Here is a 24,273-nt window from a genome sequence, read left to right on the forward strand (position 1 = left end):
GAAATTGCCCCTTCACTTGACTGCAGCAAAGGAATCCCCAGAAAACCAACTTTCATTTCAAAGTGGGGACTAACAGGGTCAAATTGGGGGCTTCCAAATGTGGAAATGACTGCAATTGGTTTTTTCCCCACAGCCACCATTTTGAGTCATTTGGGAACTCCCCTTTCCTGATTGCCATCCTCCCTCCCCCTCCCTCTGTTCTGAAAAATCTGCCTTAAAAAAAATGGAGGGGCTGATTGCATTATAATGCTGGGTTTTTTTTAAGCAGTCTTATACAGCAAAGTTATAATGTTATAACATTACAACCAATAGTTGTTGTTTTAAAAAAAATTACATTTGGGATTCTTGGGGAAAAGTGGGGAGGATGCAGAATGGCAGCATTAATGGGAGCAATGAAAACAAAGTTGCAAGCAAGGCACCATTTTGCAAAAAAAACCCCAACAAGTTTTTTGAAAAGGGGAAAGGAGCAAAGCATGATGGGAGGCCGCCTCTGTTGAACTCAGTGTGGAAAGCATGTTGTGAATTTCAGCCTGGGAAACGAGGGGAGGAAAGCCCAAAGGTCTCTACTCGCAGCATCCAAAGGAAATCTAAAGCGAGGCTAAAACAAGGTACGTCTCCTACTGCACAAACAGTCAAAATCTCTGTGAGCCATTCCCCTTCCCCTCCCCCTCCCCAACATTTGCTGCAGCACTGGAAGCATGCGTTTGCTCATCAGGTCTGAGAGCACAACCGAGATGTCCGATGGCCCAGGGCAAAAGGGGGCTGGAAGAGACAAGGGAGAGGGAGAGGATGGAAGGGGCACATCCGTCAGCTGATCTGACACAGAGAGACGAGGGCGATGCTTCTAGAAGGGACAACAGCCAGAAGGAGAAAAAAGAATCCAAGGCATGCTTCGTGCACTGCGATTCTTCTGCCATATCCCATCAAAGCACTCCATCCTTGGGTATCCCCACCATCCTAGGGTAGCCTCAAGGGTGAACATAGGCCGCTTTGAGACTCCTCTGGGCAGTGAAAAGTGGGGCATCAAAACCAACTCCTCCTCCTCCTCCTCCTCCTGCTCCTCCTCCTCCTCCTCCTCCTCCTCCTCCTCCTCCTCCTCTTCTTCTTCTTCTTCTTCTTCTTCTTCTTCTTCTTCTTCTTCTTCTTCTTCTTCAGGGTGGCCATCTGAGAAATGGCCTTCTCAGTCATGGCCCCAAAGTTCTGGAACTCCCTCCCAGTAGGACTCATCCGTCTCCCTCTATTGCTGTCTTCCTTCCGTGGGGGAAGACTTTAGTCTGGTATTCCCTCATTACCCTTCGTACCTGGCTGTTCTATCTATTTCTAGGATGTTTTATTCAGTTCTTTTGAATTCTATAAATATATGTGTATTTAAGGTGCTTTTTAATGTCTGCTTTAATGTTGGAAATAGGGATGTGCCTTGGCAATCACCAAAGCCTGAGGCAGCACTTAGGAGGTCAGCGCCACAGCGCAGGGAGGAGGGGCGGTGGTGGCGGCATACTAGCCGGCAGCCGCACGTAGGTGGCCTCTTTCGTTGCCCTGGATTCTGGCGGAAGGGCAGCAAAGAAAGAAAAGAACTTTCAAACTGCCTAATGTTGATGAGTCAGGCGGTGGGACTAGCACACCTGTTCTGACTGGCAAAAGGTTAGGGCTGATCCTGCGTAGAGCAGGGGGTTGGACTAGATGGCCTGTATGGCCCCTTCCAACTCTATGATTCTATGATCTTGGAACTTCGGTGATTGAAGTGGGGCATTGGGCTAGCAAATTGGGTACTTCACTACAGAGCAAATATATACTCCAGAGGCATATTTTATTACTGTCAGAGTAATACACTCTAGAGTAGATATGTCAAATACATGGCCACTCCCACATCTCCAGGGCTTGCCCAACCTAGATTTGGCAACCTAAGGAGCAAGATGGGCTGGTTTGGCCCCAGGTCTGTTGAGAAGGGAATGGGTCACCATCAGTGGTAAAACATCTCAGGTTCCTGGCCTTACACGTGAACGTACATGTGGTCCAGCGTGACAAAGTGATGTTTAGGTCTGATCTGGCCCTCGTCACCCATGAGACCTCCGCAGTAGAGTAAATGACCTTTCTGGCAGAGATCTGGGTTGTGAGGAAAATTCTAAGCCAGCCATAAAGAACAGAGTTATTATTTGCTGTCAGCTTCCCGGGTCTTTCAAGATAATTTTTTTTTAAGTTCGGTACAGTTTAAGAGCCTCTTGTGGCACAGAGTGGTAAGGCAGCAGACATGCAGTCTGAAGCTCTGCCCATGAGGCTGGGAGTTTGATCCCACCAGCTGGCTCAAGGTTGACTCAGCCTTCCATCCTCCCGAGGTTGGTAAAATGAGTACCCAGCTTGCTGGGGGGTAAACGGTAATGACTGGGGAAGGCACTGGCAAACCACCCCGTGTTGAGTCTGCCATGAAAATGCTGGAGGGCGTCACCCCAAGGGTCAGGCATGACTCAGTGCTTACACAGGGGATACCTTTACCTTTACCCACAGTTTAAGAGAGGTGATGCTGGAAACAGCAGGTCTGTCTCCCTCACCAACTCTGTCAAAAGTTATTTAAAAGTTTCCCCCTCCTGCACCCCACATGCTTTGAACACACATGATTGCCTTATAGAGTATCAGACGCTTGGTCCATCAAGGTCAGGGTTGTCTATTCTGACTGACAGGTGCTCTCCAGATTCTCCCGTCATCTCCTCCCTGGTCCTTTTAGCCGGAGATGCCGGGGATTGAACCGGGAACCTTCTGCATGCCAAGCAGAGACTGTCCTAATGAGCCCTGGCCCTTCATATGAATGAGCAGGTCCGTGTAAATACGTGGGGGTCTCCCTGTTTATTCTTGCAAATCATTTGTGCCCATCCCGTCATGCTTGGCTTGCCAAGGGCTTCTCTGTGCCCGCTCTGCAAGTCGTAATGTTAAGCTGGCTCTTTGCTTTCTTCCTCAAACCTGGCAGCGCCCACCCTTTGTGGGAGGGCTACACTCTCCTGCTAATTAGACGGGGGAGGAATCCCAAGCAGAAACGTGTTTCCCACTGAAATTAGTGCGATCGGTGGTGGAACATAATGCGAAGGCCAGGAGAAGCCGAAACAACGAAGAAGGATGATGTTTCTGGAAACGAACGCGTTGCCAAAGGGAGGGGGGGGGGGCTCTGTTGTGTGGAAGCATCTCCCTAAACCAGGGGTAGTCAAACTGCGGCCCTCCAGATGTCCATGGACTACAATTCCCAGGAGCCCCCTGCCAGCAAATGCTGGCAGGGGGCTCATGGGAATTGTAGTCCATGGACATCTGGAGGGCCGCAGTTTGACTACCCCTGCCCTAAACGTACACGATCATCTTGTTCAGAGTTCTGGGATATTGTTAAGGCAACCCCTAATTGTATTTTGCCCTGAGGGGTGTCAGGACTGGGTCCAAATGAAGCCTGGCTTGCTGGCTCCTAACGGCTTCACTGGTATCCAGACCTGACTCAACCACTGGCAGGCCCAACCAAAGGGGCACGGACTCCGTTCAAGGGCTCTCTGCCACATCCGGGAGTGAGGGGGGGGGAGATATTCAGATTTCCCAAAAGCATGAATAATTTCTCCCCTTCACTCTTTAGGGGCTGTTCAAATCTACACAGCCAGCAGAAAACATTGCAGACTGAGGAGTGAGAGGTGAACTGCGCTGCTGCTCAGCTTTCTGGCTGCATTTCCCTTCTTCTGGTTATTTCTCGACAGTTAGCATGAAAAGATGCAGAGCCCCAGTCCTGTCAGTACATATATACCATATGGTGGTTCATTGCGACCAATTGCTACAGGCGGGGAAAATGGTTTGGCACATGTGGGTGACATTTCCTCACTGCGCAAGTGTGCACGGCTGGGATCTGTATGGAGCGCCATGAGCTGCCGCAGCTGCAGCAGCGTCCAATGAAAGGCTAGTTCAGGAGCTTCATTCTCTGAGCCTGGCCCTAATTGAAAACTTGTGGAGAGGCAGGCCTGCCTGCCATCTCCCAACCACATGGGCCTCTCGCCGTGCCAAAAAGGCCAGCTCTGTGGTGCTCCAAAGGTACTAAGTGCCACAGAGATGAATCATTCCCCGTACTTCGACGCTCCTCTCCCTTCTGCGGTCAACCTCCATGCTCCATTGTGTGGTCGATTCCTGCCATCCCACATCTAGTCACAGTGCCTGTGGTAGCAGCACTGAGCACAGTCTTGGGGGCTTTCAGCGCATAGCCCATCATGCCCACTCCACTGAACGTATTTCAGTAACCCTTTAACTTCAGGGGACTATGTCTCAGCGCTCGATCGGCAGTATTGACTAAAACACGTTTGCGTCAGTGTGCTTAGTATAGCGAGGAGTGCGCTGTACCCTTGCAGAGGAGAAGAAGAATTGAAGCTGAACATACAGACCTTGCACTCAGGTCCAAAGGAGGGAGCAGAACATGCCTTGGGGGGTTAACTTGTGAGCAATGAATATTCATTTTAGTACGAGGAATGCCGAGGTCAGCAAATTTGGATCTCTCCAACTCCTTCTGCCTTGCGAGTCTCTCTTAAAGTTTAAAGATGGCCAGAAATGATATTTGTGAGGCAAATAAATCTTCATTGCTCAGTCGAATAAAAAGAAACCCTTTAAAGACTGATGAGATAGGCACACAAAGATGGTGTTTCGTCTCCAGAATGGACCTACGGAGGTCCAGCAGAACGTTCAGAGGTCAACATTTCAAACCTCCTGCTTGGTTTTTCTTTGAGGGTGTTTTGCTCAATGGGAAATCAGTCTTTAAAACGTTCCATGCGTCATTCCTCAGAGCTTGTTACGATGAGGTTAGTTGTCTAGCACCCACTAACCTCCCTGGAGGAGTCTTTTGAGCTCTTCATCGTCCAGTAAATGACCATCACCTTCCATCATTTTGGTCACCTTGGTAACCTCTGATAGGATACAGGTTTATGGCATGAAGTTGATTGACGCGAGACAATGAAAAAACGGCAGTCACAGTTCATTTAACAAGCATGCTTTGTAAGTACACAACCCATCCATCAGAGGAATAAGCCTTGTGCCAAACATCTGATGGTTTTCATTAAAAGAAAGCGATTGTTTCCTTATGTTCCTGATGTACAATATGCACCAGCAGTTTCACTCAGACAAGAATTAAAGTATTATGGAGCCTGAGACAGATCACAGATTAGCTGTGGATCCTAAATAGACCTAAAGGATCCTAAATAGACCTTCCACGAAACCTGAGATCAAAACGTGACATGTGTGGAAATGGTAGGATGCTTAATCCCATGTGACACATGCTACAATGAATTTCCACAAGGTGGATGCAGCCAGCCATGCATCTGGTGACTGTCCAAAAGAAACCACAGCTAGAACGGCGACAGTCACCAAATATGGTCATTATCAGCATTCACCGGCCATAGCTGCTTCATTTCATATACTGTAATTGCCAGATAGATTCATGTAGCTCTGCCAGCATTTTCTTATTGCCAACTAGCTCTACATTTTGGGCATGTTCCATGCTTGATGAATGTCAGGTTCATATACGATTACTGACAACCCCAGATATTTTGAGAATGTCTAATGGGTTGAGTCACATCCCATCCCGTAAATGCTGGTTCGGGAGGCTGTCCATCCACAGAATGCTCCTGTTCCCCATAAGGCACCAAAATTCCTGTGCGTTCCCTAGAATAGTAATGAACGGTAACAGGAAAGGAACAAGCTGAAAGAGTCCATCATCTGCCTCTCTTCTCCACTGTAAGGTTTGCAGTCTGCTCTTGAGGAGACAAGCTCGGACTCCCAAGAAGTCCTGACAGACACATCTATCCGGGTCTTGCACACTATTCAAGGCAGTGGTTGGATCTGAGGGGGGCAGGAGAGATTTCGGCAGGTTTACCCATTGCCTCTCTGAAAGGAGCTTTGGTTGTGAGTCAGAAGCAGAGAATTCTTGTCCAATATGAACCCACCCCTTGACCCAGGTCATTGTAGGCTAGTTGGGAGGGGATGACTCGAGAAGACGGTTTTTGATTCCTGGCATCTTCTCCATCAGCTGGCTCAGACTGGTCTCTGATCAGCTGCCCTGCATGAAGTCAGGGCACGGTGCAGCTAAGCCACTCCTACATTTTTCTTGTTGATACCCCTCCTCATTTCCGGATGTATATCACTAAAATGGCATCACTTAAATGGGCTCTCCCTAAGAACCACCCACCCCGTTGGACGGGAGGGGGATAAAGAAACTCAGATTCCTAGCTGATGCGGGTTGGATGTAATTTTAACTGTTTTAGGCATTTAAATTATTATTGGTTTTTGATGTAAACAGGTAGATACCAGGAGGGTGGTACAGAAATTTTAATAATAAATAAATATAAGTAAAAGATGACCACCACAATCAACATTTCCATCTTGGTATTTTTAAATATCTAGAACATGGATCTGGGACTGTCAGTATTTGTTTGCTGACGACACTCACCCCCCAAATGAAGGGAGTAAACAAGTTCATTTCAGATGTTCATTGTAACATACAAGTCTATGCATTCTGAACAGCTTGTTTAACGAGCTAAACCTCGTTAAACTTCTCCCCGTATTATAAGCAGGGCCAAGGGCTAAGATCTGGTTCTGTCCAGACTTTGGTTTTTGTATTTTGCTGCTCATGCCAGTAATTGTTTTACAAAATGCTAGTAGCTAAAACAACAACGACATATCCATGATTACACCGCCGTGGAATTCATACGTCACCCCAGGTGGTACTAACCTTCTTCCAGCAGTTTCTTAAGGGTTTCCTCCGTATTTGCGCCTCCAGTTGCCGTGATTCGCGTATATTTCACTTCGGGACCTAAAGCGTAAAAAATGTCAGTAGGCTGCAAACGAGTCCTAGGGTCAGCCCTGAGAATTTCCCGTATGTGCTTTTTGCTTGGGCGTTAAACGTAATAGGACGATGCTGTTTGAATTATGGGATCTGGAGATTCCCAAACCGTCAGGGAAGGAGGTCCCAAGGAAAGCCTTGAAATGACACCTCGTGAAAAGTGTTGCGCATGGCGGATGGGGAAGAGATTCCAACAGACAACACAGGCTTGTGAAAGCAAGGGGATATGTGTCACACAATACATGACTTGCTATAGTTGACCCAAACACGGCCACTTTCCTCCAAAGCCTACTTTTTCCATTGTTTCAGCAGGATTTGGTTGTGGGGTTGGGAACGTCAACTATGAGCACACAAAACAAGCACATGAGATGTCCAGACTCAAGAGCAGTATGACCTAGGAAGGAACTGGGCTCTCTCTGCTGTTTCCATGTGACACTTGAGGCCTCAGGAATGGTTTGGATGCTCTGGCCAGCAACTAAGCATGAAAGTTGGTCAGGATTGGAGGGAAGATGAAAACTCTGGGTATTCTTGACGTGGTTTACCTTGAATAATCCTTTCTTCGGTCACTTGTTTTTCAGTCACTTCCACAGGACGGCCATCGATTATTTTCGTATATTTTTTAATGATAGGCTCTATAAAGATGGGTTTTTGTTTAAAGTTAGAGACAAAAGAATGGACAATTTTGACCTCTCCCTCCCTTGTAAGTCAGTCAGGCAAGGGAGTTTATCTCTAGCACATGGGCCAAGACAGTGTTAGAAATGGTGAGTCAAGGATTTTTTGTTCAGATCATTAATAGAAACATAGAATCCTAGAGTTGGAAGGGGCCATCCAGGCCATCTAGTCCCACCCCCTGCTCAAGGCAGGATCAGCCTCCAGGAGAAGGATCTGTCCAGCCACTGCTTGAAGGCAGCCAGGGAGGGGAAGCTCCCCACCTCCTTAGGAAGCCCATTCCACTGCTGAACTAGACTCACAGAATCCTAGAGTTGGAAGGGGACATCCAGGCCATCTAGTCCAACCCCTAGTCAAGGCAGGATCAGCCTCCAGGAGAAGGATCTGTCCAGCCACTGCTTGAAGACAGCCAGGGATGGGGAGCTCCCCATCTCCTTAGGCAGACCATTCCCCTGCTGAACTAGACTCATAGGATCCTAGAGTGGGAAGGAGCCATGCAGGCCATCTAGTCCCACCCCCTGCTCAAGGCAGGATCAGCCTCCAGCATCCAGGAGAAGGATCTGTCCAGCCGCTGCTTGAAGACGGCCAGTGAGGGGGAGCTCCCCACCTCCTTAGGCAGCCGATTACTCTAATGCCTGTGAAATTTCCCCACTGGTATCTAGCTAGCATTGTTCTATATGTAGTTCAAACCCATTACTGCGGGTCCTCTCCTCTGTTGCCAACAGGAACATGTACACATCAGGGACTGAGAGAACAGGGATGGTTTAATTTCAGTGTACCAATTTTGCCAAGACCAAGAATTTACAATGTTAACCTGGGACCATTCTGACTTTTAAAAATGGGAATAAAATGTATAAGATTTGTTTCTTTAAAAAAACAGTAAAGAGCTTGTCACAACTGAGTTGCTAGAAAGGGGGGCTTCGGCTTTGGTCCAGGAGGCCAGAGACTCAAACTCCAGCAGCTGCGAACTGCAGCTCAATAGACCTGTTTGAGCTTGGGAAGGGATGGAAAGAGTTGGCAAAAGGACTTTTCCACACTTCATCTCATGCCTCCACATGTGCGAGCAGAACCAAGAGGCAGGCAGGCAGGCAGGCAGGCAGGCAGGCAGGCAGCATGCGACAAGAAGAACAAGATGGCGACAGCGACGACAAAAAGAAGCCGAGGGTTTAACAGAGAAATATTGTGGTGCAACACTTCCCAACAACACATGCTCAGAGCAGAGCCAGCCGCTATGAGAACTCTCCTCTGCCTTGCAAAGGAATTGGAGCCATGCCTTGCCTCCTCCGGGCCGTTCTAGTTAGCAGCGGGTGGCATATTCACCTCCATGAATCACTTTCGTTACCGTCTCGCCTTCCCTGACCACTTTGAATTCTGGTTCTCCTTCAATCACTTTGGTGATTTTCGTAATGGTTGGCACTGCAAAAGCATCATTTTGAAAGAAGAAAGTATGTTATAAATATTTAGATATATCAGTGTGTGTGTCTGTGTGTGTGTGTGTGTGTTTGTAAGTCAAATGCTACTGGAATGTAACAATGCCTAAGGCTTCTGGGACTTGGGACAAAATGTTCAGAGTCCTTGATGCTACGAGGTGGCTGCAGGGACCAGTGCAGAAGCTTTTGAGTTGGGGTTCCAGACAAATAGCAAGAAGTGTCATTGGTTGTACGTGTGCATTGGTACACATCAGGATCACTATGGAGTCGGATACATCTGATGTTCTGTAACACTGCAGAAGAGTCCTGCAAAGGGAGGTCTGCTCATGAGACCGGAAAGGGCCAGTTCAGATTGTCACGGTCCTTCTGCCTGCCCTCCCATCCCTCTTGCTCCTCCAACTTAACTAGCTCTTCCTCCAACAGAAGAGACTTTTACATCGGAGGAAGGTTCCTTAGAAGGGAGGAAGCAATCCAACTTGAGGCGAAAGGAAAACTGAGGTGTAAATAGTCAAATAAATAGATGAACAAGCTTTGCTCAGAGGAGTGTTAGAATAGAGGTAGGATGTACCCCATTACCACCACTGGGCTGCCGTTGTGGATCCAACAGATATGAAACATGATGGTGGACTCCATTCAAAATGGCAGCTCGTGATCCACTGCCTATGAGGAGAAGGAGACTTCCCTGGTCTGGGACCAAATAAAAGAGCTCTCCAGAGTGGTTTTGAGGGAAATTGATGGGACTTGTCTCCCTGGGATGTGGGATTTCCCCTTCTACCATTTGGATTGGACATTTTAAAATAATAGATAAAAGAACTGTGAAAGAGAATCTTCATATTACATCGTGGCTTCCTGGCTTTGATCACAAAGAGACTGTACAGAAGGGCAGGCAGCTGTAATTCATCTTTCCTGACCTTTTTGAACTGAAAGGATCTTGTTATGTGTTAAACATAATATTTGTGCATTAAACAATTAGAGGAACAGATTTAAATAGAATTAGCCTGTCTCAATTAAAAAAAAAACAAGTTGTAATGTCCTGATAGAAACATTAAGAAATCGAGGAGAGAAGCTAAGGGCAGTATCCCTAAACATAATGAGTTCTGAGCCAAGTGCAGATGTAGCCGTTCTTCCACTGAACTCGGTGGGACTTGAAATGTTGAACTCAGAAGGAGTTGGCCTTCTGCTTGTTTCTTGGCCTCTTTGAGTTCTTCCCTCCCCTCAATGAACTCTGCAGGAAACACGAATAGCAGCCGGCAAGTGAGCCAAGAAATGCCACAGCGACATTTCCCTGGGAAGGATCCGGGGACACCAGAACGGGTGGGAGCGGCATTTTGCTTGTTTCTCAGGTCAGCTGGATAGTTCTGGGCATGCTCCCCACAACATCTGGCCCTGAGGCCAACAGGTATCCTGAGCTATCCAGGTGGACCGTCCCACCTCAATAAATGTGGAGGAGGCAGGAAGAAGAAGAAGAAGAAGAAGAAGAAGAAGAAGAGTTGGTTCTTATATGCCGCTTTTCCCTACCTGAAGGAGGCTCAAAGCGGCTTACAGTCGCCTTCCCATTCCTCTCCCCACAACAGACACCCTATGGGGTAGGTGAGGCTGAGAGAGCCCTGATATCACTGCCCGGTCAGAACAGTTTTATCAGTGCCGTGGTGAGCCCAAGGTCACCCAGCTGGTTGCATGTGGGGGAGTGCAGAATCGAACCCGGCATGCCAGATTAGAAGTCCGCACTCCTAACCATTACACCAAACTGGCTCTCCAGAAGGCGGAGGAGAGGCCCTGCAGTTAGCAGCTGGCCCTGCGGGAGCCTGGAGACCTTGTCTTATGCTTCCCCTAGAAAGACAGCGAGTTGCCAACTGTGGTATGGGATGTTCCAAGAGATTTTAAGAGTGGAGCTAGGGGAGGGCAAGGTTTCTGGAGGAGACAGCCTCAGTGGAGTATAACGCTATGAAGTCCACCCTCCAAAGCAGCCATTTTCTCCAGGGGAACCGATCTCTGTTGCCTGGAGATGAGTTAATTCCAGGGGATTCCCAGGCACCGCCTGGAGGGTGGCAACCCTCATGGGCTTTCAGTTTGGAAGGCGTCTGAAATTCAAAGGTATTCCTCTTGAAGGTCCACTTGGCTTCTTCAGGTTGATCTGTTTACAGTGTTCTTGCTTTCACTAAATCCCAGGTCAGATGCAACATTTGTGGCCACTCTGATTCTTGTCTATATTTTAGCCCTCGCTGGAATACATCTGTTGTTCTAGCACCCTGCAGCTGTTTTGGAGGCGTTCCATGAACATTCAGGCAACTCTGCCATCAGTCACGAGCACAATCAAACATTTATTTTTACCTTCTTTCTCTTAGCTGCTTTCAAATATTTTGCGGTCCACAACCTTAATAATAATGCTGCTTGCGGAAACGAACAGAAAGCAGATGAAGGGAGGCAGAAGTAATGCATCCGAAGGGGCCTTTGAAAAGATGTAGGGGTGCTCGGCTGTCTCTGGATGGGATTGGTAAGAAAAGGTTTTGTAGGGCACAGTTTGGGGAAGGGAAGATGGGGAGAAGGGTTGTTCTGGCCATTGTTCAATGCTCCCTAACAGTCCACATAATCACCACAAGGTCCCTTTGTAGTTCTATACCAGGGATGGCCAAACTGTAGCTCTCCAGATGTCCATGGACCACAATTCCCATGAGCCCCTGCCAGCAGGCAGGGGCTCATGGGAATTGTAGTCCATGGACATCTGGAGAGCCACAGTTTGGCCATCCCTGTTCTATACCAAAACAAAAGCAATAGATTTGCCACGTTAAGTAAAAAAACAACAACGCAGCGATACTTACTGTAGAAGGTCCGTGGGATTTCTTCGAATCGGTAGCCTCTGATATACTGGGGGAAAGGGAGAGCTGTTAAGGCTGGTGTTCATTTACTTACTTTGTTCATTAAAAACGTTTTCACGCTGGTCTAGGTGACCCAAGTAGAAACATTAAAACTTCTGAAACATTAAAAGGAACATTTCATTCCACACACACACACACACTCACAATAAAAACATACAAACAACGGCAAAACCATGGAAGAGGGCCAATAATCATTAGTAGGGATCTGCCCAATGAAAGCGGGAGACAAACGTTCACGTTTTATGATAAAAATGGAAACGCAACGGCCGTGACACACGTGGGACAGGGAGCTTAAGAGGCAACATCATCGGCCAGGGTTTCTTGACGGCCCTGGAAAAGTTTCCCAAATGGGAGGAAGTTACTAGATTTTTTATTTAGTTTTAAAATTTGTTAAACATTTATCGGGTGATAGGACCATATATGGTCATGTCAACAACTCCCCCCCCCAAAAAAAACTGGCCAATGATGGGCCTGGAGGGGGTGGGGAGGGGAGGGGCCCCGGATGGGCGTGTCCACAGCTCCCAACCATCTTCTGCATGATTGTGCCACTTCTGGGGTTTCTCGACGCCTGAAGAAGGTTTCAGGGGTTTCTCAATGGTAAAAAGATTGAGCAAGGCTGACACAGAAGTTGAAGGGAAGATGGCGAGTAGAGCAGTCACTAATAATTTCCCAGTTCATCTACTGGTTCTGCTGGTGAACTGGCAAAGTCTGATGCTTACCCATCCACATGGCAGTCCCCCATTCGGCGGAAGAATACCATTGTGACAGTATGCTATAGGCGAAATGTTATGTCCTTAAGACTGGGCTGCCAAGTCTTGGTTAGGCGATACCTGGAATTTTTTTTTTGGGGGGGTGGAGTTTTAGGAGGGCCTCAGCAGGATGTCATGCTGCAGAGTCTACCCTCCAATGCATTTTTTCCCCCTGGGGTAGCTGATCTCTGTAGCTTGGAGATCAGCTGTAATTCCAGGAGATCTCCAGGTACCACCTAGAGGGTGGCAACCAGTATTCCCTCTAAGCTGAGCACGTGAGTGGCTGCTCATTGACACAGGAAGCCTCAGTCAGCAGCCGTCTGGAGCTGTCTAGGGGCTTCTGCTGCCTGTGGTCAATTTGAAGATCACAGCAGTTATATTCTGCTCAGGGAATAGGGGGGCAACTCAGGGTGTAGGTTTGACAAATACCTGGAGACTTTGGGGGTGGAGCCAGGAGTAGGTGGGATTTGGGATAGGGAGGGGCCTCAGTGAAATACAATGCTATGGACTCCACCCTCCAAAACAGCTGTTTTCTCCAGGTGAACCGATCTCAGTCACCTAGAGATTGAAGAACGTTCACAAAGGTGGCACTAAACTAATATTGTAACTATTTATTAGAGAACTTAATTCTACACACTTAGAGGTAAAGGGAAGTTCCTGTTCTAATCTAAATAGCTCTATCATGGAGGAGAGGAGAGGGAAGGACTCACGAAACAGGAAATGACCCTCTAGGAACAGGTCAGTGAGATCGGAAGGTGAGAGTTTAGTGAAGAGAGTTCCCGTTTGTGGCTCAAGTCAGGAGACCTTGCAGAGATGAGCCATAATTCCAGGGGTTCCCATGGTCCCGCCTGGGAATTGGCATCCCTATCAGGGTGTGGATTACTCCACTCAAGGAAGATCAGAAGGAACGTTGGGGGCCACCTTGATTAGGGCAGATTAAATTAGATGTGGGATGGAAACTCGCCATGGAACTGAGATTGTTGTTAATCATTCCACTGCTCCAAATTAGGCCCCTTCATTCATTATCCCAAATGTAGGACAAACATTTTTTTTTTGTTTTTTGGCCTTCTAGGAAATGAATGCAAATGGAAGACAGTATCCAGCCACAAAGTAATTATACCTTGATCTGAATGTACTTTATCAGTTTTTTCAAAATGGTTAGGAGTTCATCGTTTCCAACGGGCAAATCTGCAATAAAAGTTAAAACAAAGAGAACGAGGGTTCCCGTTAACACAAATGCTGACAACTCGTAAGGCCTATTTATTGAAGCTTCCCTGAGGGCAGCCGTGCTGGTCTGCAATAGAACAGCTAGAGTTGAGGCCTGTAGATACTTGAATGCACAGGAAGCTGCCGTAAACTGAGTCAAACCATTGGTCTCTCCAAGTTAGTATTGTCTTCTCAGATTGACAGCTGCTCTCCAAGGTCTCTCATTTTCTTAATCAGGGTTTTACCGATGTTATTATTCACTTATGGTTATAGCAAAATATGCATCTAGTTCTCTGAATTCCCAGCTTCCTTCCTTCCTTCCTTCCTTCCTTCCTTCCTTCCTTCCTTCCTTCCTTCCTTCCTTCCTTCCTTCCTTCCTTCCTTCCTCCCTCCCTCCCTCCCTCCCTCCCTCCCTCCCTCCCTCCCTCCCTCCCTCCCTTCCTTCCTTCCTTCCTTCCTTCCTTCCTTCCTTCCTTCCTTCCTTCCTTCCTTCCTTCCTTCCTTCCTTCCTTCCAGGGCTACAGACCTTTCTTGTTCAAATGAAAGCTGAGAGAGCAAAGAACCTGATGCATATTTTAGTATAATCCCTGTCATAGGTGTGCTGTGCTAGCAACTGCAACAACAACAAAGAAACTACACAGGCCTGTCCTTGTGTGGAAAACACCATGGTGTGACATTTTCCAACATTCTGATGTCATCTGGAAGTGATGTCGGTATGTTGGAGAAATCAGGGATGGCACTCTGCCTTTTGGGAAAAAACTCTATGGCAGAATTTGCTTCAAACCATAGAGTTTTGCCCAAATCCTGAGCGCCAATACCCCAGCATGACCCAAATCCTGAGCGCCAATACCCCTCCAATGACCCCAGCATGACAACAGTACGTCTGGGTGATGACAGCATGTTGCTTTAAAAAGTGATCTTCTTCTGAGTAGGGGTGAGTTTGGGGGGGAGGGGGAGGCACTTCCGGAAACTAGGCGATCATTGCCTGGACCAGGCGACCCTACGTATACCGTTCTCTCTTTCCCATTTTATCCACACAACAAGAACCTCTCTGAGAGGATGACTGGCCCAGTGAGCTTCATGGCTGATTTGGATATGTGAGTCTGAACTACTCACACCATTACTCTAACTCAGGGGTAGTCAACCTGTGATCCTCTGGAATTGTACCATTTGACCCATGGTACAACTACATGGAATTGTAGTCCATGAACATCCGGAGGACCACAGGTTGACTAACCCTGCTCTAACTAACCACAGGTTTGCATCCTAAGTAGCACTGGCTCATATGTCCGAATAAATTGCTACTGACCTGCCGGGTAGAGGAGCTTGTCTATAATGTGAATGACTCCATTGGTTGCCATGAGATCAGATTCTTTCGACTTCAGTTCATTCACCAAAAGGGTATCATTTACCTAAGCATTTGATAATAACGGGAAAAATTGTTTCTATTATTATTGTTGTTGTTGTTAGATTTATTGCCCACCACTCCCAGACTGGCTGGCTTGTGACAGGTTATGAACAGACATTCAGAACAATAAAACGATCCCCAATTAAACTCCCCATTAAAACCCTGTAAAATAGCAGAAAAATCCAAAAACCATACAGCGGAAATAATGATACTCTCTCTAGACAGCCCCCACAAAAGCCGGGGTGGCTAGGAGAGGGGTGTGACAAACTGACCACACCAATGGACCAGCGTGGGAGCATATCTTCCCTGCTTAATTCCAAGAGCTGATGAGACTGGGGTAGAAGAAGAAGAGTTTGTTTTATACCCAGGAGTCTCAAAGCAAATTACAATTGCCTATCCTTCCTCTCCTCCTAACAGACATCCTGTGAGGCAGGTGGGGCTGAGGGAACTCTGAGAGAACCATGACTGGCCCAAGGTCTCCCAGCTGGCTGCATGGGGAGGAGGAGTGGGGAATCTCCAGATTAGAGGCTGCTGCTCTTGACCTTGACACCATATTGGCTCTCTGGTAGAGTGGGCCATCCAGGTCAAAGCAAGAGACGTTCGGAGATGGTTAGCTATTGCCTTCCTCTGTGTAGCGACCTTGGAATTCTTTGGAGGTCTCTCATTCAATCGCTAAGTGGGGTCAACCCTGCTCGACTGATCAGAGCAGCATAGACTGGTCCATCTTGACCAGGGGTAGTCAAACTGCGGCCATCCAGATGTCCATGGACTACAATCCCCATGAGCCCCTGCCAGCATTCGCTGGCAGGGGCTCATGGGAATTGTAGTCCATGGACATCTGGAGGGACGCAGTTTGACTACCCCTGGTCTAGGGCAACCGGGCCTTGTTTGTACAGGATATTAAACCGCAGGGGACCAGCCTCACTTCTCACCACTTTCAAGTAGAGTTTTCCTCCCTGGATACTCCTGAGAATGTTGGTCACACCAGGTTCAAATCCGCTCCCAATGAAAACGCCATGGGTCAAATGGTACAGCAAGATATTCTTGAGCGCATTGGCGTCACCTACAAGAGGGGACAAAGCACGAGCACGGTCACAGCAGGGAAAAGAACTCACTCCTTTGACACGCACCCCCCCACACACACACAGTTGTTTTCTCTTCCGTTTACAGAACGGCGTTCAACGTGGTAATCGTGAATTTTTTACATCCATAATATAGATCCTGGGATATTTATTAGCACCTCATTATAGGACAGATCTACGTTTAATATCCTGGGCTGTAAAAAAGGGTTTTGCTCTTGTATATGGATTTTCTATTTATGTACGTGTGGGTTGATCATTGACCTCTGAAGAAGAACCTATTGGATCAAAAGACATCAGGTTGTTTTGGTACCTGTGGCATATTTTTTGGTACTGTGGTTTTCATTGTTTTAATTCACCTTGTTTAACACTGTGCAATATAACATGCATTTAATATATTTTATAATGATTTTTAGATTTCTCAATATTTCTGATTCCTAGGCAGTTTTGGCTCAATAGTCTGACTTCCTGGCTGTATTCTGAAACTGATCTTCTAAAATGCTATTATCCTAAGATAAGAGAGCCAGCTTGGTGTAGTGGTTAGGAGCACTCCCCCACATGCAGCCACCTGGGTGACCTTGGGCTTGCCACAGCCCAGATAAAGCTGTTCTGACCAAGCAAGAATATCAGGGCTCTCTCAGCCTCACCCACCTCATAGGGTGTCTGTTGTGGGGAGAGGAAAGGGAAGGCGATTGTAGGCCGTTTTGAGACTCCTTCCGGTAGAGAAAAACGGCATATAAGAACCATCTCTTCTTCTTAAGAAACTTCTAAATTCAAGCACTGGTTTCTTGAGAAGTTCTGACGGAGAGGTGGAGGTCAAGAACAGCTTTTTAACCTTGGGAAAGTACTGGGACATCTTCTTATCTATTGAGAGCAGAGTACTATGTGAATCTGGTCTGTGTATAACTTCAGGTTCTCATTTGCCCACTTATGGTGAAAGATACTCCAGGTAATTTTGGCTTTTCTGATGCTGAGCTAATTGGCTGGAGAAAATGGAGAGAGGGATAGAGGGGGGGAGGAATTGTCCCAGGGAGAAATATTTTAAAGAAAAATAAGCCTTTGTCTACTTACAGGAATTCTGACCACATTGTTCCTGGTGATCCCTAGAGCTATCCAGAAGCAACAGGAGTAGCTCTAGGAATCAAAAGAAACTCTATGGTGAGATGATTGTGGTCTTCTCCCCAGAACCTGTAGTACTCTCACAATAAAAGGCACTGCAGGCAAATTAGCTAGTTTGTTCTGGCAAAACCTTCCATGGGCCACAACTCACTCTAACCTGTGAAGGGATTACCTGAACTGAGAATGAAGAATGGCAGAAAACGTTCTCTATGTGTTCAGGAATCTTGTTTCCCCGTTATTTTTTTAGACCAGGGGTAGTCAAACTGCACCCCTCCAGATGTCCATGGACTACAATTCCCATGGGCCCCTGTCAGCGAATGCTGACAGGGACTCATGGGAATTGTAGTCCATGGACATCTGGAGGGGTGCAGTTTGACTATCCCTGCTTTAGACCATATAGAACTATCCCTGCTTTAGACCATATAGAACAATTCTCTTAGTTGACCCCCCCCCCATTTATGATGAACTTTGTTCTACGCTGATTCAAGAATTATTCATATGGCTTAATTTGGCTATTATGACACAGTTTACTAATTTGCCACAATTTACTTTTGCCTTACATCTCTACACTTCTGATCCTTGTTCCATTTAGTCTGAGGAAGAGTGCCTGCAGTTGAAAGCTCATGCCTTGAATAAATCTGTGTTAGTCTTCAAGGTCCCTCATTGGACTCAATTTTTGTTGTTGTTGTTCTGGGCTCTCATCCATGAAAGCTTCTGCCATATTCCCTTGGCGGTGGAGGGAAATATCATCCACTCACAGCCATGTTAGAGGACTCCATAGGATTTTCAAGGCAAGAGAAGTTCAGAGGAAAGTTCTTCTCCATGCGGTCCTAAAGACTGCAAACCTAGATGCCAAGATGGCTGGGAAGTACCATGCCCAGTGATCCCACCCCACAGAGGCTGCAAGTTTTGCCAGCACCAGCTGAGATTGGCACAGAAAGCCTTTTGTCCCCGTTTTGCTTTTCTCTCCCCCTTCATGCGACCTTGACTTACTCATCAGGGTCCGTTTCTCTTGTTCAGTCAAGCCTTTAAAGGCATCATTGGTCGGGACAAACAGAGTCCAGGCTCCTTCCTGCGACAGAAGCTCTTCCAAATCTGCAGCTTCCACTAGGCTCAAGAACGTGCTGGGAAAGGGGAAGAACACAGCAGGATAAACAGGCCGCCCAGCACTGAGATATCACACCACTCTCCTGGCATCACTTAACAGCAAAGACAGGCCCTCGTTACAAACACCTTCCTCACATAATGAGGCTGATAACAGCAGGAGAGGCTGCCCCCCTCAGTTTTATGTCTGATAAGGAAATGTCTTGCCAATCCAGAGCCAAAACAGCGATACATCAAAAAAGTAATCCAATGAAGGAAGTTTTTAGCAGCAAATACAGAGCTATGTAGGGATCACATACAGGTATTTTAATTGACCAAAATGCTGTTCTTTTCTCATGGAAGATAATGTCTTGAGTACCCAAATTAAGGTCAATGTCAGGCAAATAGGATCAGGACAATTAAACTTCATAGCAACAAGCACCCTCCATATATCCAATTACCATATTAATGACTAATAATTAGAGGGCACCATTAACTGGCTAAAATTTGATTCAATAAAACACGAGTCCAAAGACTAAAAACGTTTATTTAAAATGAGTCTTTAAGATGGCCATGGACTTCTGTTTCATTTTGCTGTAGGAGAAGAAGAAGAGTTGGTTCTTATATGCCGCTTTTCTCTACCCAAAGGAGCCTCAAAGCGCCTTCCCTTTCCTTTTCCCACAACAAGCACCCTGTGAGGTAGGTGGGGCTGGGAGAGCTCCGATAGGCCTGCTCAGTCAGAACAGCTCTATCAGGGCTGTGACTAGTTCACCCAGCTGGCTGTGTGTGGGGGAGCGGGGAATCAAACCTGATTTGACAGATTAGAGGTCATTGCTCTCAACCAGCACTGGCTCTCACTACAACAAGCTGGTGGGTGAGGAATAACAATAGTAATAAAAATGTCAGGATGTTCCATTACTCCCAGAAAGTGCCCCCCCCCCACATCCCCTGCTGTGACTGGCCCAAGGTCACCCAGCCGGCTGCATGTGGGGGAACAGGGAATCAAACCCGGCTCGCCAGATTAGAAGCTGCCGCTCTTAACCACGACACCAAGCTAACATTCCTATGCAGACAAACGTGAGCTAGTTATACTTGATCCCTCACTCCTCCCATTCTTTAACACAGGTTGTTTCTAAAAGAAAAGACCCCAACATGAAGTCAACCTCACTGTTAGGGAAGACGGACCTACCCACGTGTCTCACTTTCAGGTCAGTAACTACCATCGCGTGCCTTGCGCACTGCGGCCTTGAAGCAGCTGTTAATTTTGGATTGTTAGCAGTTGAGCTCCGGTCTTAGAATTAGAGTCCCCAGGCCCAGAGTTCCCTGGGATGGGGGCATCAAATGAATAAAAAAATGCCTCATAAACCAGGTTTGTCCTACAGCTTTTTAATCTTAGTGGTAGTTGTCAAGAGGGTCACTCAAAACAGCTACTGACACTTAGAGCCGTTGCTGTTAACCATCTTCAGAACATGGGTGGATTTCTTGGTCCATAACAACAGAAAAAAGAATTGAGCCCTTCAATCTTTTTATCCCAGTGCCAGAGAAAGAAGAGTCCGTATATGCCCCTACCATCCCCCCACCCCCTAATTCTTGTTATTCTGAACACATCAAGCTGCTGGCTCTGAAGAAGACATCGAATGGCCAATAGGAAGCCTGGAGATGAACAATCGGTCTTTCAGGGGTAGTCAACCTGTGGCCGTCCAGATGTTCATGGACTACAATTCCCAGGGGCTCATGGGAATTGTAGTCCATGAACATCTGGAGGACCACAGGTTGACTACCCCTGAGCCACATCCCTGGAAATGGATTTGGGTGACTTTGTCGGTGCTCACTCTTGCTGCTTTTGCCGCCGTGGGGAACCAAAACGCCCAAGGCTTTGGTTAGTATTGTTCCCTGACTCCTTGCCTTTCTGTTGCCAGCAGAGGCCGTGTGGTGCTCCTATGCCCTGGCAGGCCGGGTCTGTGCTGCTGCCAGAAGGGGTGGCATTGAATTCTGCCAAAAGAGAACATGGACCGTGACTTCCCCAAATGTCCGGATCGCCAGGGCTGGCATTCCTGGACTTAAGTCAATGACTTGGAAAGACGTTCCGAGACTGTAGCCAAGAACTTTGTCTTAATTGGACTTGGAGACAGAGCCAAGAAATACTGGCTAATGTTTGTGGCTGGAAACTGGAAAGGGAGAAATTACCCCATTTGCCTAATTATGACTGAACGTGAGCTGCATTTTCCAGGCCTACGTAGGGGCCAATTGTGAGACTTGAGGCAGTGTGCATTGAGGGCGCTTCCACACATGCTGAGGGACATCCTTTCAATCTGCTTTCAGGGCACTGTGCCTCTGGGTTTCACTGATCCAGCAGGGCTCTTCTTGCTTTCTGAATTCATTTATTTATAATTACATGTTTCGTTTTATTTATAATTACCTCTTGGTCCTTCCATCTATGCAAAGGGGGGTCGATTCATGCAGGATAGGTCCTTTGGTGATTAATGACCACAATGACTGAGGAGAATCTCCATGTTCAGAGGCACTAAACCTCTGAATCCCAGCGTTAGGAAGCAACATCAGGGGAAGGCCTGACTTCTTTGCCCTGTTTTTCGTCCCCCGGTAGAACTGATTGACCACTGTTTGAGACAGGATGCTGGATTAAATGGACCATTCGTCTGATCCAGCAGGGCTCTTCTAATGTTCTTATGATGGCCTTCCAGATTTTTCTGGTATTTGGGCCTGGTATTTTACTTCATACCTGGGTGTCCAGATTAGCTCATTGTTGGCTGCTAAGTAGGGTTGGCCTGATTAGCACTTGGATGGAGACCACGGAGGGTGTCCAGGGCTGCTACACAGATCCAGGCAATGGTAAACCACCTGTTTATCTCTTGCCTTGAAAACTCAGCGGTGGCCAAGCACATGCTGGCAGGGGCTCATGGGAATTGTAGTCCATGGATATCTTGAGAGCCACAGTTTGGCCACCCCTATGGGGTCACCATAAATGGGTTGTGACACAATGGGTTGTGACACAACCATAAATTACTGGTTTCCCATTAAAAATAGTTTCCGAGCCCAGCTAACAAGATCATCCTAAAAAGGGTTGTCAGGAAATGTCTATTATTTTAACATGAATTGCACCGCAAGATACAGTGCCGAAATTCATTCCAGACCTTCAGATTTCAGAATGAGACCAGTTTTGACACAATTTACAAACATCTGCCATACCTGAATCGTTTATCAGATCGTAGCACTTCATAAAGAGTTTTATCTGCTGGTTGGATAATCTCCCTGAAAACATGAATGAATCCGTTCCTTCCCTCTTTGCTTCCTCGGATCATGCATGAATTTTCAATGCACACGGCCTAGTAATTAAAAAATTAAAATGAAACATAACATACAGTCCTGGGATGAAACAGTTCAAGCGTGTTTTAATTGATCATATTTCTGAAACAAGTGTAACTAACTGGCAGTGAGACCGTAAACATAGGCACACGCTCTTAAGCCCAGCGTTTTACAATGGATTTTAAAGGGTATAACTAGGGATGGGCATGAACCAAACAGTGAAGTAAAATTCGTCATGGAGTTTGATCTGTTCATGATTTGCAAAACAAAGTTCACGACAAATCTAAAGGGACTGCAGAAGAAAAGGAAACAGGGAGCAGAGGGGAGTGGACTGCTCCCCAATGCTCAGCTGTTTTGGGGGCTTTCTGCAAACCCTGTTTAAAGGAACTGCAGTCCCTTTCAGTGGGGTCTATGGAGCCATTAACTGGTTCAGTTCGCAAATGAACCTCCTGTTTTTGGTCAAACCATGAACCATAAACTGACCCAAACCACATTTTTCCAGTTCATGCCCATCCCTAGGTAACAATTTGCATCAACTCTTTATGGTGAAAAAACAGATGTTGATTACCAAGCCCTGCACATTTTCCCCAACTATAAGATGAAGGAGATGAAAGTAAAAGGAAGTGAGAGGAACCCATACTAGAAATGTAAAGGAAACAATTGGATCTGTTTGAGAGTACAGAACATGGCTTTTGAATTTTTTAAAACAAAAATTGAATATGTAAACACCCCCCAAAAGCAGCTGATGCAAAACATAAATTAATAACACAAAACAAAACAACAAAGGATAATCTCACATATACAGGTTGTGACTAGAAAGGAGTTGTTCCTAAAGAGCTAGTGAAACAATCTGAGATTTAGTATGGGAAGTTACATAAATGACTGCTTTTCATATAGTATTAATAATATAGTTTAAAGAAAAATTTGGTTCTCCCAAGCATATCCTTGTTCGTAAAGCATATCCTTTATATGCTAGTATGAAGCTACAATTTTTAATTCTTAACCAGTTAAATATATAACTAAGGCAGAGCCATTAAGACCCATTTCCCTACCTAATCAAGATTTTAAAACTGGGACTAATTGTTACTAGATTGGATAAAGTAATTTTAATTATGTCAGCCTGGATCAAACTTAAAAAAAAAAAAAAGATCAGGGAAATCTGGTGATTGCTAGAGGTTTATATGTCCACATCATGAATGGGCAATTCAGATGGTGAAAAGGCCTTTGACCATGTTGAATGGCTTTTCCTGTTGGGCACTCTGGATTGTTTTCCTGTCTCTTCACATTGGCCCCCAGCTTCTGCCACTTTTCAGCTCCCTCCATTGCCATCTCTGTCTTCCCCCTGTTCCTCTCTTATTCTCTCCCCCCCCACCAGCCCACCCTCCATTTTCACACTCTTTCTTTCTTTGCAGTCTTTTCTCCTCACTACAACCTATTTACTTCCCCCTGCCTGTCTCTCTTTCTCCTCAGGCTTTTTTCTCCTTCTTTCCACCCTCCATTTCCTTCCCTCACCCTTTTTTAGGGCTCCAGCCATTTCCCAAATCTCTCTCTATCTCTCTGCAGCCATTTATTTCCCTCATTTTACCGACTCCCCACCCAGGTTCTGTCTCCACTGCCTTTGGTCTACTCTTCCCCACTCTTCACTTTGTGTTGCTGTTCCAGCCACTGCTGCCAGGATTGCTTAGGTCAGGGGTGTCCCTGGACATCTGGAGAGTCACATTTTGGACATCCATAGTTTGCCAGCGGGGTCTCATGGTAATTGTAGCCCACAGAGTCCAAACTGTGGCCCTCCAGATGTCCAGGGACATTTGGAGAGCCAAAGTTTGGCCACCCCTGGCCTAGGTCAAGGTTCTAGTACCTTAGTCTCTATGCAACCTCAGTTGATCTCATAAGATTTTTTCAAGGTCTCAGTTGGCATTGGGCCTTTTAATCTTTTTTAATTTTTCTATAAACCAAGGAACGGTTCTCCAGGTCTGAAGAAACTATATCCATTCTCTGTAACTGGATCTTTTTATCCTCAGTTTTAGCTATGTTCAGAAGTAGCTATTGTGATCATGATCAAAATCAGAATCCAGGGTGCTCATCCCAGTATTTGCAATATCCATTTGTACTGTAGATTTGCTATGCGGGAGGATGTGGGGGAGGAAATTATGAATACAACTAGAGAGATAATTGACTATATGCCGTCTGCTAATCCCAAAGTAATTTTGTTCAATTGCTTAAAAGATAGCATAATTACCAGTTTTTAAACTAGTATGAAACTGCTTCCTGCAGCTGAATATCTCTTTCTTTTGGAAAAGTGTGCATTCCCGTCCAGAAGGATCTGGCCAATTTGCAGTGTTAAATCCGATGTATTTTAAAAGATAGAACTTTAGTCAGCAAGCAGATGGATTTAATTTATTGCTAACTGGAACGATGAACTTAATACCACTAACATACTAACAACCCCCCCCCAAAAAAAACCCTTCATCAATCTGTATTCTGAAGTATCT

General features: G+C 46.4%; 1 protein-coding gene across 5 annotated transcripts in view; it reads right to left on the minus strand.

The window, feature by feature from the left end:
• Positions 1 to 24,273, minus strand: part of POSTN (periostin) — a 56,972-nt gene that overhangs the window by 7,529 nt on the left and 25,170 nt on the right. For 2 of the 5 annotated variants that reach the window (XM_077346247.1, XM_077346245.1), the window contains exons 11-20: positions 21,665 to 21,801; positions 18,368 to 18,498; positions 16,109 to 16,239; positions 15,078 to 15,180; positions 13,683 to 13,750; positions 11,757 to 11,802; positions 8,828 to 8,923; positions 7,381 to 7,470; positions 6,728 to 6,808; positions 4,827 to 4,907 (exon numbers count right to left, since the gene is read on the minus strand). In XM_077346247.1, the coding sequence (XP_077202362.1) occupies positions 4,827 to 4,907; positions 6,728 to 6,808; positions 7,381 to 7,470; positions 8,828 to 8,923; positions 11,757 to 11,802; positions 13,683 to 13,750; positions 15,078 to 15,180; positions 16,109 to 16,239; positions 18,368 to 18,498; positions 21,665 to 21,801 (964 nt within the window). The remainder of the gene's footprint in view (positions 1 to 4,826; positions 4,908 to 6,727; positions 6,809 to 7,380; positions 7,471 to 8,827; positions 8,924 to 11,756; positions 11,803 to 13,682; positions 13,751 to 15,077; positions 15,181 to 16,108; positions 16,240 to 18,367; positions 18,499 to 21,664; positions 21,802 to 24,273) is intronic. The other 3 variants (XM_077346248.1, XM_077346249.1, XM_077346250.1) reach the window with 3 other exon arrangements.

Source organism: Paroedura picta, chromosome 7, assembly GCF_049243985.1.
Source record: "Paroedura picta isolate Pp20150507F chromosome 7, Ppicta_v3.0, whole genome shotgun sequence".
Taxonomy (NCBI): domain Eukaryota; kingdom Metazoa; phylum Chordata; class Lepidosauria; order Squamata; family Gekkonidae; genus Paroedura; species Paroedura picta.